The sequence below is a fragment of the Dama dama genome, chromosome 18 (genome assembly GCF_033118175.1).
Source record: "Dama dama isolate Ldn47 chromosome 18, ASM3311817v1, whole genome shotgun sequence".
NCBI classification, from domain to species: Eukaryota; Metazoa; Chordata; class Mammalia; order Artiodactyla; family Cervidae; genus Dama; species Dama dama.
The window spans coordinates 93,316,091-93,328,844 of record NC_083698.1 but is presented as its reverse complement, the minus strand read 5'-3'; the positions used below and the strand labels follow the sequence as shown (position 1 = coordinate 93,328,844).

Here is a 12,754-nt window from a genome sequence, read left to right as displayed (position 1 = left end):
ACTTATCTTTCGAAGCAGGTTCCATACCGCTGAATAAGCATAAAGACACTCTGCACTTTTCAATTCTGATATTAAGTTTTAATTTACTTTTTGTTGCTTCAGGGTGTTTAGAATAGATTAATGAGTAAATCCTTCTATAGTATTTGTTTCCTGGAGTTGTTCAAATGATGGATATAATTTTAGATCTCTAAATAAACGAACCTGTTTAACATGGTGTTTACATTGTTTGAACACATGTAGCTTAAGGGGAGGAACTTGTCTGTAACAGCATTAGAACATAATTTACATTTCTCTTTCTTGCCGTCTTATGTATCTTTGTAGTCACATTCTCAGCTCACTGAGAAACATCACTAATCTAAAAGTAAGGTCTTTGCTATACGTAAAAAAAGGAAAGAGGAAACCAGTTGAAAAGGTCACAGCGATAACTCTAAAACTGAGACACGGAAACCTTTAAAAAGTCTCTAAGTCCAGCTGATGATTTCCCTGGAAGGTTGTTGTGTTTTGGATATATCCGGCTATTTTAACTGAGTCATTTGGGAATCACACAGTGAAATATCTGCCCCAGAAAACTGAAAGGGTATACTGAATGCTAACCTGAGGGTAAGGAAAAGGAACTCTTTGGCTGTCATTTCTCGTTCCTTCCTTCTGAAATATGCCTCCAAAGAGGAAGACTTGAGCGGAAATAAAGCAGCTGACACGCCGGCAGCTTGCGCTCTGACAGTGATGAGGAGAGGCTGTGACTGGAGCCCAGACCCACCCCCCAACCCCCCATCACAACGTTGTGATCCGCGTGTCACACCACACGGCAACAGGAGGCGGCCATGCTCCAATACCACGAGGCTTAATTAAGACCACCTGTAGTTCCAGATCTTGGAGCCGGATTTTGGCTGTGGCTGAGTGCATCAAAACATTTGGAGGGTTAAAGTAAAATAAATAAATAAATAAATACAGTGTATATCACAGTGTAATAACTGGCAAAGCAGCTCATAAACCTTCTATGCATGCCTTTTAACTTGCTTAAAATTAATACCCATGGTGAGCAACAGCGGACATTTTACAGCCTTAGCAGCCAATAAACTCACCCGTATCTGAAGTAAGTGCTGAACTGTCTGCAGAGGCGGTGAGCGAGTTCTCGTTTACCACATGCTTGAGGACCGGCCAATACCAGCATGGGGTACGGGGCATCCAGACTCGGCAGGGTGCTGCAACACAGGGCAGAGGGGCACGCGCGTTAACGCATCCGGCGTGGAAAGCCACCCACGGCGCAGTCACGGCGGGTCCGGCTATCCGGCACGTGCTATATGCAGACACGGTATGGAGGGACGGTCCTACTTTCCACAGGCAAGTTGATTACAAAATAGCGAAGAATTTACCTTAACACCATTTTTAGAAGGAAAAACATGGTAGGAGAGATATTCATTTCTGGTTGATGGAGTTTTCCCCCAAGAAATTCAAAATGAAAGAAATAAGACTTGCCCTCTCAGAGGTAAACTTATTCATATCTTTTTTTTTTTTAGTAATTAATTTATTTTAATTGGAGGATACTTACTATACAATATTGTGATGGTTTTTGCTATATACCAACATGAATCAGCCATGCGGTATGCATGTGCCCCCCCCCCCCCCCCAATTCTGAACTGCCCCCCCCCCATCTCCCTTCACACCCTATCCATCTGGGTTGTCCCAGAGTACTGGCTTTGGGTGCCCTGCTTCATGCATTGAACTTGCAATGGTCATCTTTTTTCTTTTTGACATATGGTAATGTACATGTTTCAATTCTATTATCTCAAATCATCCCACCCTCGCCTTCTCCCACTAAGTCCAAAAGTCTGTTCTGTGTCTCCTTTGCTGCCCTGAATGTAGGATCATTGTTACCATCTTTCTAAATTCCATATGTATGCATTAATTTACAGTATTCTCTTTCTCTTTCTGACTGACTTCACTATGTATAATAGGCTCCAGTTCTTATCTGTTGATTTAGAACACTGATGTGGGGACTTCCCTGGTGGTCCAATGGTTCAGAATCCTCCTTCCAACACAGAGGATGTGGGTTCAGTCCCTGTCAGGGAACTAAGATCCCATGTGCCATGGGGCAGCTAAGGCTGCACACCGCAATTCGAGAGGCCTATGTGCCACAAACACTGAGCCCTCAGGTTCTAGAGCTCAACCGCCGAAACTAGAGAATGCCTGCATGCCACAACGGAGACCCAGGGCAGCCAAAATTAAAAAATTAAATAAAAGATAAAATGGCAAATTTACTATAAAAAAGAACACATGTGTGCAAAGAAAATAATAATCACTAATGTTTACATCAGCAATTACTATGTGCCAGGCACTATTCTAGGTATCTTACGTGCATTACCTCATTTAATTATCACAGGAAGCTAATGAAGATGATTCTATCATTCTCCCCCACTTAACACACAAAGAAACTGAAATACAGAGAGGTTAATTAACATGCTCAAAGTAACAGCTAGTAAGTAAGAGCTGGTATGAATCTAGGCATGGCTTCCAGGTCTAAAAGACCAATTTGGGCTAATTTACATAAAATCTCTTGCAACAGGCAGAGCTGAAGTGTGTGGGTTTCACTCATGACACAAATTTTAGAAATACAGACTAAAATATAATATTTTGAAAACAACATGGCTGAGGTGTAGATTCTATGAAGCACGGGGGCAGTGCAGCATAAGTTTTCAATCCCTCTGAACACTCACAGAAAAACAGAAAAACTTGAGAACAGAAGTCCATGGAAAATGAAACCAGACGAAATTTCGTGGATAATGAAACCAGAAGAAAAGCCACAAACCCACAAGACTTTTATGGCACTGGAATCTGTGCAGGAGGAAGGAGGAGGAAGCAATGGGCAGCATTTGAGAGCAAGAGAACCCCCAAAACAACAGGTATCCAGCGAAAAGCAGGCAGGCTGGAACTGTACATGTCTAAAAGCCTACACAGGAATGCTCATAAAAGCTGTATTTGCAGTAACCAAAAACTGGGATCAGCCCAGATGTCCTTTGAGGGATGGTTGGTTAAACTAACTGTGATGTATTCAACAAGGAATACTATTCAGCAACACAAAGGAGTGAACCACTGATACATTTAACAGCTTGGATGAATCTCCAGGGAATGAGGCTAAGCAAAAAAAAAAGTCAACCCTCAAAGCTTATACATATACTATATGATTCCATTTATATAGGCTTCTTGAAATGACAACATTCCAGGGAAGGGGAACAGATTATTAGTTGCCAAAGATTAGGGAAGGTGAGAAGGATGGAGGCAGCTATTGCTATTAAAGGGAAGCAAAGGGATTCACGTGACAAAACTCCTGAATGTTGATTGGAAGTATGTTGTGCTCAGCCATGTCCTATTCTTTGCAACCCCATGGACTGTACCCCTCAGGCTCCCGAGTCCATGCGATTTCCCAGGCAAGAATACTGGAGTGGTTGCCGTTTCCTACTCCAGGGGATCTTCCCAACTCAGGGATCAAACCCATCTCCTGAATTGGTAGGCAGATTCTTTACCACTGTGCCACCTGGGAAGTTACCCATTTCTATCTTGACTGGAGTGATGCTCATGTGAATCTACACATCTGATAAAATCGCACAGAACTAAATGTACACATGAGTCCATGCAAAACTGGTGAAATCTGATAAGGTTGATGGATTGTATCAATGTCAGGTTCCTGATTTTGATATTCCACTATAGCTAAGCAAGATATTATTACTGAGGGAAACTGGGTGAAAAACATCTAGACTGTATTATCTCTTACAACTGCATGTGAATCTAAAATTGTCTCAATAATTTTTAAGTGATTAAAGAGAAAAAATTTTGAAATAAGGGGATGAAAATTGAGGATAGGCAAAGAAGATGTACTTCCTAAAGGAGAAAACCAAAACCAAAGGAACAGAGCAAATATTACAGACTGTCATTCAAGAAAAAAGTTTCCTGAAAAAAAAAAATAACAGTATACAACATTCCTGAGAATATTAGCCCAGAACAACTGGGCTAGAAATGTTGTAACAATAATACTAAGGCATAGTCTAGTAAAAGGCAGTGTGTGCTCAGCTGTGTCCAACTATTTGCAACCCCATATATTGTGGCCCCCCAGGCTCCTCTGTCCATAGGATTTCCCAGGGAAGAATACTGGAGTGGGTTGCCATTTCCTTCTCCTTAAAAAAAGGCAGAAGTGGGGCTAATTATTTAGCTAGAAAGAGAACACATGATTTATACAGGAAAGAAAATTAAATTGTCATCATGTTTTTGACAGCAATTTTTGCACGAAAAGAAAATGGAGAAGCACTTTTAATATGTTCAAGGGAAAAAAGTGTGAGTCATGGATTTTATATACAGCAAAAAATGATTTTCAAGTGTAAAGGGCAGATAATCTTCCATATTATCAACATGGAAGATTTCAAGAGATACTGATTGCACAGCCCTTCCTAAAGAATGTGCTAAAGAACACACTTCATACAACTAAAAGGACTCAAGAGGCATCACTGTAAGTGGGCACTGGCGGTGGGCAATAAATATGCAGTTACCCAGAGAACTAAGGCTAAATGACAGCAAAGGAGAAAGTACAGTGTGTGATGGATATATGTTCTGACAATATAAATACAGTGCACTATTTTTAAAATGGAGTGATTGACACTTATATGAAATATATACAGTAGGCAAATTCATAGAGACAGAAAGTATATTAGAAGTTACCAGGGGGTGGGAGTAGCAGGAAATGGGGAGTTATTACCTAATGGCTACAGAGCTTCTGTTCTGGGTGATGAAAAACTTTTGGAAACAGATGGTCGTGATGGTCGCACAGTACTGTGAATATAATTAAGGCCACTAAACTGTACACTTTCAAGTGGTTAAAATGGCAGATTTTATGTGTGTGTGTATATATATATTTAACCAAAACAAAAAACAATGGGGGATGGTTAACAGGAAGAACATCAGCCAAACGGTTTTAATGCTTCAGTAATTATTACTATGGTGTTCTGATACTGTTGTGGTATAATATGGGACATTAAAAAAAACAGTAATCATGGGATGTTCTAATTTCATCTTCTTCACTGTCTTTGGTGAGGGAGAAAAGGAGATACAGATATAACAGAGATGAAGTTCAGTAAAAGCTCAAATGTAGTCTTGAAGCTGAATTGTATCAATTGAGGAGGTATTTTACTATCTATTTTTAGATAGAGCTATTTAGATACAGATTAGATAGACATGAAAGATTAAGTAGATGTAATGAAGTGAAGTGAAGTTGCTTGGTCGTGTCCAACTCTTTGTGACCCCATGAACTGTAGCCTCCCAGGCTCCTCAGTCCATGGAATTTTCCAGGCAAGAGTACTGGAGTAGGTTGCCATTTCCTTCTCCAGGGGATCTTCCCGACCCAGGGATCAAACCCAGGTCTCCCACATTGCAGGCAGACGCTTTACTGCCTGAGCCACCAGGGAAGCCTAGTAGATGTAATAGGTAGGAACAAATAGGCAAGATGGATGGATAGTAAAAAGAATCAGTAGATGGATCAATGAATGGAAGGAAGGAAGGAGGGAGGGAGAGAAGGAAGGAAATCCATTTCTAGCTTCTGTCCACTAAAAGACCTACAAAACAATGACCAACCCAGTAGTCAAGATTGTCTCTAGTGCCCACACTGCGATTGGGAAATACCACTTCTCACTAAAATGAACCAGGGCTTCTTGGAGAAATGGCTGATTTCAGAGTCCAGACAAGGCTTGGACAACATCAGTCTGGAGAACCTTGTCATATGAGAGAGCAAGAAAGCCCTCACTGACTACCAGGCCAGAGTCAACACTTGGCCATATCATTTGGATCCTTACTCCAGTCTCGCCAGGAAAGAGGACAGTGAGTCCCCAGTATCACAGCCTAAAAGTTCCGAGAGAAAAAGTCAGTGTTTCTTTCCTGGAGGTTGCTTCTGGGGCTGCCAGGGAGCTGTGTCCTGACCCAGGGTGGGAAGGACATGGTCCGCCTCCTCCTGCCTCCATGAGCTTTACATCATGAACACTGCTCCATCCCAGGGCATCTAGGGTGGCCTGGCCATTTGCTATTCTCTGTCTGACAGTCAGAAATGATCAAGAAATGTGTGTTTATCAGACACTGCTGTAAATTTGTTTGATACATATTTTTATATAAATGTACCCTAAGGCATGAAACAACTAACAATCTCATAAACTAGAAAAGAAATACAATGAGGACAATAAATGCCCTTCTTTTAAATCAAATGTGCTTTTCCAGATGTACGCAAATAAATGATAAATCATTTCACCTAGAGGGCTACCATAAATATATAAAACTGTCAACGTCTACATGATTAAATTACATGTAAAAAATCATGTCCTGGATGCAAAATAAAACATTTTCTCTCTGTGGGAAACCAACCGGGTGAAGTACAGGAGCAGACCACATGAAGAAGAGGAGCCGTTTATAACCCAGAGACTTTACAAGCGTTTTTAAAATGCCTTTGGGTACTGATAGAATTTCTGTATTATACTTATAGTGTCAATGGCCATCTGCTTCAACAGAGTGTTTAAAAAGAAATGGAGAAATTGTGGTAAATCTGTCTTCAAACTTAGAGGTGAGGGTCTCTATTCCTGTGTTCAGTCAAGCTGGGTGACTCCTCCCTGTGGGGCTGATTGCAGCTCAGTGCAACCCATGGAAAGGCTGTTTCAGTTTCCCTTCGGCAAGCAGGGATGCTAGGGACTCTTTAATATAGAACCTGTGGTCACGGGTGCTCTTTGGCAGGGGTTTCTAGCATCCACTCACAGCTAAGGAAAAACTGTCAGTGATAGAGACCATCACAATGCTCTGTTGATAAGGCGAGGGTCTGGTGTTCTCTCCTAAAGCAGGTATGTTGGCAAACTTTTTTTCATTTTTCATTTCACCATCCTATGTCACAGGCTTCCCTGGTAGTAGCTCAGTTGGTAAAGAATCCACCTGCAATGGGGGAGACCACAGTTTGATCCCTGGGTTGGGAAGCTTCCCTGGAGAAGGGAACAGCTACCCACTCCAGTATTCTGGCCTGGAAACTTCCATGGACTGTATAGTCCAAGGGGGTCACAAAGAGTTGGACATGACTGAGTGACTTTCACTACCAAGTAACAGGCTAGCCACCATTCAAGGGTCCAGATGAAAGAGGTAAGTTGAATCCACTTATTGCCACACTTGGGAAAAGGCCAACAAGGGAGTCCCATGTTTGAACATGTGATGATGATATGCCATATCTGAGATAACACAGCCTGTCAAATGAAGACCTGATCCCTTCCTCAGAGAGGTGAAAAAAGGAATGGGTCACAAGAGAGATAGCCAGGGAAATGAGGAGGTTGTCCTGTGCTGACCACCCCGAGTTCCACCCAAGGCATCTCTCAGAATACCTGTCAAAGATCCTCTGTGGCTGCATCACGCTGTTGACCACATGGGTCATGTGGTCTTGGGCCGCGACCACTTCCGGGGGAGGGTTGTATTTATTCACAGCCGAGATCTTTTCCAGAATTAGAAATGCAAAGGGGAAAAAAAATTCATTGTACAAGAAAGATAAGACTTTCTTTACTGAAATGTTCTAGACATGCAACCAGGAATCTGTGTTCTGTCTTCATGTCTACTCTAGCTTTCCTAAAACCTAAAGAATGATAATTATTTTAAAATATTGAACTGGAGCCCCTTGAGCACCTATTTCTTTGTATTTTCTGGTTTGGGAGGGAAAAAGAAAAAAAAAAAAAAAAAACCCAAAAACAAAACCTCTAAAGTCTAAGATTACCTTTAATACAGTAAATGTTTCAACTTTTAGTAAGAGAAGAAGTAATAAAATTCTTAGTTCTAGATTCCAGGTAGCTGTTATTGTAGAAGTTTTCCTCCTGCCATCATACCAAGAACTATTCCTATTATCTCAAATTCCGCTAAACCTCCTCCCCTTTTAATACAACTTTCTCTTTTCAAAGATATGGGCCTTTTCCTCATGACAGACAGTTGTCTGTCCCCCGGCTTGGCCATCACTCTAAATACAGTATGCTTGTCTACCACATCTTTATCTATGTGTGGTTTCAAATGTTATTCCCTTTGCAAAACATTAAAGGGAAAGAGAAATCTAATAAGCGACTCTGAGTGTGAGAATAATAACAGACCAGCATCTATAACTATTTTTAACCAAGATTTCAGAAAGGCATTTATGAACTGGAATATATCTGCCTCTCTGCATATTTATACCTGCTTTTTCACTCCCATCTCAAATTTGCATTGGGTGTAAGAAACCCCTCATTAGTGGAGATTTCAGCTGACACCTGTCAGGACAGCATGACAAATTGGCTACCACAGGTATGGTGTGGGGAGGCAGGTACTAGCATTCAAGGTCTGGTTACTCTCAAGTTATGTGTCCAGAAAAGAATCATTATCTTAAGATGGAGAATAAAGGATTTAAAATACCAGAGTAGCGATTTGAGTCCTTTACAGTGATGTGGTAGAATGACATTGTAATTCATTTCATTATTAAGTGAAGATTTAGAGAAACACAGAATCACACACCCTCCACATATGATAATTTTCCAAACTTATAGTCAGCCTTACAGCCGCCAGCCTAGGTACACAAAGGCTGCTTGTGTCTCCCATTGCCAGTCTCCTTACTGTACCAAAAGCAGGGCTTTCACTGCATTTGTGTTGATGCTCAGCTCTGCAGAGGGTTAAACAACAGACTCTAGGAAAAGGAAATGCTCCTTAAATAAATAATGAATGAGCATACTGTCATATGCTCATTTCTAGATTGCAGTGGTCCTGCAGCAGGCAGCATAAGCTTTTGACCTATCAACTCATAAACACGTGAAATATGACTACATACCTTTTCGTCCACTTTAATCTTCTTCTGATCCAATTCTGTTAATCGAAGTAGCATAAAAATGACGAAGGACCAATAGTCAGGTTTTTCCTGTTTAAAATTTCAAGAGGATTATTTTGTTACCTTCCTTTACCCAAAATTAATAAGCAGTGGCAACCTGCTTTCATGAGCCAAGGCCTTTTACCCACTAATGCTGTCATTCACACACACACACAAAGTCTTTACATTTTCACAATTGCAGTCCCCTTATATTAACAACTCAAATGCAGACTCTGCCTTGTAACGTATTAAGCCTTTCAAATGTGTGATCTTGTTAATCTCCCTGTGAGATAAGCAGGACAAACCTGATTATCTTCATCTCTAAAGAGAAAAACACCTAAGGCTCAGGGAGGTGAAGTATTTCATCTAATGTTTCATGGCCAGTGACTGAAACCCTATCTTCTAACTTAAAGGAGTTTCATTATTATAATAGTAGTAGTCTTTATTATTAATTCCTCATTATTTCTTTGTGTTGCTTTATATTAAATTTGTATCATTAATTATGAATTTGTTTTACAGTAATAAAATGATATTCATTTATAGAACAATTCCCTTAATACTCTATCATCTGCTTTGTTAGGATTATCTGCTTTTTAGAAATATAATTAGTTATGTTGTATCAAGAAGCTACGTCTCTTTGAAGGGAAAGATATTAAGTGGGTGATGCATTTTGTAGATGAGAATACACACGAAATGAATATATAATGGCATCTTTTGTGTACTTCAAAGTGCATATGTGGGAGGGGTTTATAAGTAAATGAGATAACATGTGTGAAAGGGTTTGTGCTAATATTTATTTATGCAAACAGCTGGATGCTCTTTGTGGGTCTGGAACTGGGAGGGATGGCCACTTTAAACCCCTTTCTGTCCAGAGGATGCTTTTAAATTGTCTGCCACTATTCCCATACCAAGCATTGTTTTTACTTTCAGACTGTACTTTTCATTTTTCATTTTGATTTTTTGCCTGCCTAGTTATGTTTCTCAAGACACACACGCACAAAGAAAGGTACTCAGAGATACATACAAATTCAAGAATCTACGGCAAAGTGAGTGAAGGATATAGATTCAAAGGGGAGTGAATGACATTTGCACAGAGAGGGAGGGACAGAGTTGAGCAGAAAGGATCTATCATTGGGGACAAAAAAGAGAGGATCCAGAAAAAAAGAAAAAATCTGGATATTTGATATCCAAAGGTGAAGAATCACTAGGAAATATATGATTTTTTCCTATAATCATTTTACAATGCCAGTTTTACAGTGACCCCCAGGATAATTTCTTTAGGTATCTAATCTTAGACTTCTCCCTGATATAAGATAGGAGCCACATTCCATCTATACCTCAGGCATTCTTACACTAAAAAGACATTGCTCTATAATCTCAACAGCTCCCTCTTGATAATCTTTATTACCACCTGGATGAGTCACAAATGGTCATACAGAATAGACAACTAATATTCAATTTTAGGCTTTACCTGCACCTATGGTGGAGCACGGGTGTGACTTTGCTTACCCTTCTAATAGAGAATGGTGATAAACACACTGTATTCACATTCTTCATGCTCTATCAAAAGTATTTCATAAAGAAGAATTCCAAGAATGTTTCTCATCCCTACCCTCCACCCCCAAAACAAAGGACATCTCACCTGAACTGGATTTCTTAGGAGATTGAGAACTCGAAGGAGAGGTAGGTTTTCAATGTATTCTATTTCATCCAGCTCAGCAATCTGTTTAACCAAAAAACAAAGACGCACACACACATAGACAATATTATCAACAGGCTAAATGTACCAAGACAACAGAGAACATAATATAAGAGGAACTAATTTGGATCCTTTAACCTCAACTTATTTTAAAAATTGCTCTTGTGAATATCTAGCTTTTCAACGAGAATTCCATAAAGTCACACAGAACAAGGGAATTACTGCATGTTCCTTCAATAAATGTAAACTCACAGCCACATTTTATTTTCTCCCCTCTGGATAGAGAACAGTGAGGTAGAAAGATGTTCCTCATCACATCCATATTTAAGGCAAGAATAAAATAGTATGGAGAAACAGAGAAAATACAAAAAAGGCATGCATGGGCTACGTGACTCTCCCCATCACTCATCCTGTCCAGCCCCCAGTTCCCCAGTCCCCCTCCCCACCACTGCTTCTGCTGGTTATTGTGGTTATTTGTGACTGGGGAAGCCTTCTTACTGCATGTAGCTCTATCATTTTTTCAATGAGGTCACTGTTTTAAGAAAAGATAAAAATGGCAAGTTGTATGACGTATTTCTTGATGTCAATATTACATGACTATTCACCTGAAAACTCTTTGCTAAACTGTACATTTATGAGTTACACATAACTCTTGAGAAGACCCAACAGCACGGTTTGAAAGCAACAATTCTTCGGCTGTGTAGATCACAACAAACTGTGGAAAATTCTTAAAAAGATGGGAATACCAGACCACCTTACCTGCCTCCTGAGAAACCATTATGTAGGTCAAGAAGCAACAGTTAGAACCAGACATGGAACAATGGACTGGTTCAAAATTGGGAAAGGAGTCATTAAGGCTGTATATTGTCACCCTGATTATTTAACTTATATGCAGAGTACATCATTTGAAATGCCAGGCTGGATGAAGCACAAGCTAGAATCAAGACTGCCAGGAGAAATATTAATAACCTGATACGCAGATGACACCACCCTTATGGCAGAAAGCGAAGAGGAACTAAAGAGCTGCTAGATGAAGATGAAAGAGGAGAGTGAAAAAGCTGGCTTAATGCTCAACATTAAAACAAGCAAGATCATGGCATCTGGTCCCATCACTTCATGGCAAATAGATGGGGAAACAATGGAAACATTGACAGACTTTATTTTGGAGGACTCCAAAATCACTGCAGATGGTGACTGCAGCCATGAAATTAAAAGACGCTTGCTCCTTGCAAGAAAAGCTATGACCAAACTAGACAGCACATTAAAAAAGCAGAGACATTACTTTGCCAACAAAGGTCCATCTAGTCAAAGCTATCGTTTTTCCAGTAGTCATGTACGGATGTGAGAGTTGGACTATAAAGAAAACTGAGCCCCAAAGAATTGATGCTTTTGAACCGTGGTGTTGGAGAAGACTCTTGAGAGTCCCTTGGACTGCAGGGAGATCCAACCAGTCCATCCTAAAGGAGATCAGTCCTGAGTGTTCATTGGAAGGACTGATGCTGAAGCTGAAGCTCCAATTCTTTGGCCACTTGATGCAAACAACTCACTCACTGGGAAAGACCTGATGCTGGGAAAGATTGAAGGCAGGAGGAGAAGGGGATGACAGAGAATGAGATGGTTGGGGTGCATCACTAACTTGATGGTCATGAGTTTGAGCAAGCTCCGGGAGATGGTTAAGGACAGGGAAGCCTGTCGTGCTGCAGTCCATGGGGTTGCAAAGTTGGACACAACTGACTGACTGAACAACAACCACCACAAAACCATATGAACAGATTTGGAACCTGGTCTTATGACGTCTTAGGTCTTATGACTTCTTAAAGCCTATGACTTCATAAGACAATGTGACAGTGAACAAACGAGTTAACCTTAGAAGCTGACAATTTTTTTTTTCATTTATTTTTATTAGTTGGAGGCTAATTACTTTACAATATTGTAGTGGTTTTTGCCATACATTGACATGAATCAGCCATGGATTTACACGTATTAGAAGCTGACAATTTAATATGCAAGTCACATGAAAATGAGGAGGAACAGTTTTTCCTGTTATTAAAAATCCACTCTTGCCAGACCTAAAGACTGTCTTTTTTTGATTTTTAGAAATATAACAGCTAATGGAAGCTCACTGGAGAAAGAGTCACTGGATCCAACTAATGAGCACCGTCATGGCTGAACAGAGAAAC

At 40.3% G+C, this 12,754-nt stretch overlaps 1 protein-coding gene across 1 annotated transcript in view; it reads right to left on the bottom strand.

Annotated features, from left to right (window-relative positions):
* The window catches only part of LRGUK (leucine rich repeats and guanylate kinase domain containing), a 96,190-nt gene that overhangs the window by 50,256 nt on the left and 33,180 nt on the right, over positions 1 to 12,754 (bottom strand). Inside the window, exons 8-11 of the mRNA XM_061166420.1 lie at positions 10,518 to 10,598; positions 8,840 to 8,926; positions 7,386 to 7,492; positions 1,083 to 1,202 (exon numbers count right to left, since the gene is read on the bottom strand). Coding sequence (XP_061022403.1) covers positions 1,083 to 1,202; positions 7,386 to 7,492; positions 8,840 to 8,926; positions 10,518 to 10,598 — 395 coding nt within the window. The remainder of the gene's footprint in view (positions 1 to 1,082; positions 1,203 to 7,385; positions 7,493 to 8,839; positions 8,927 to 10,517; positions 10,599 to 12,754) is intronic.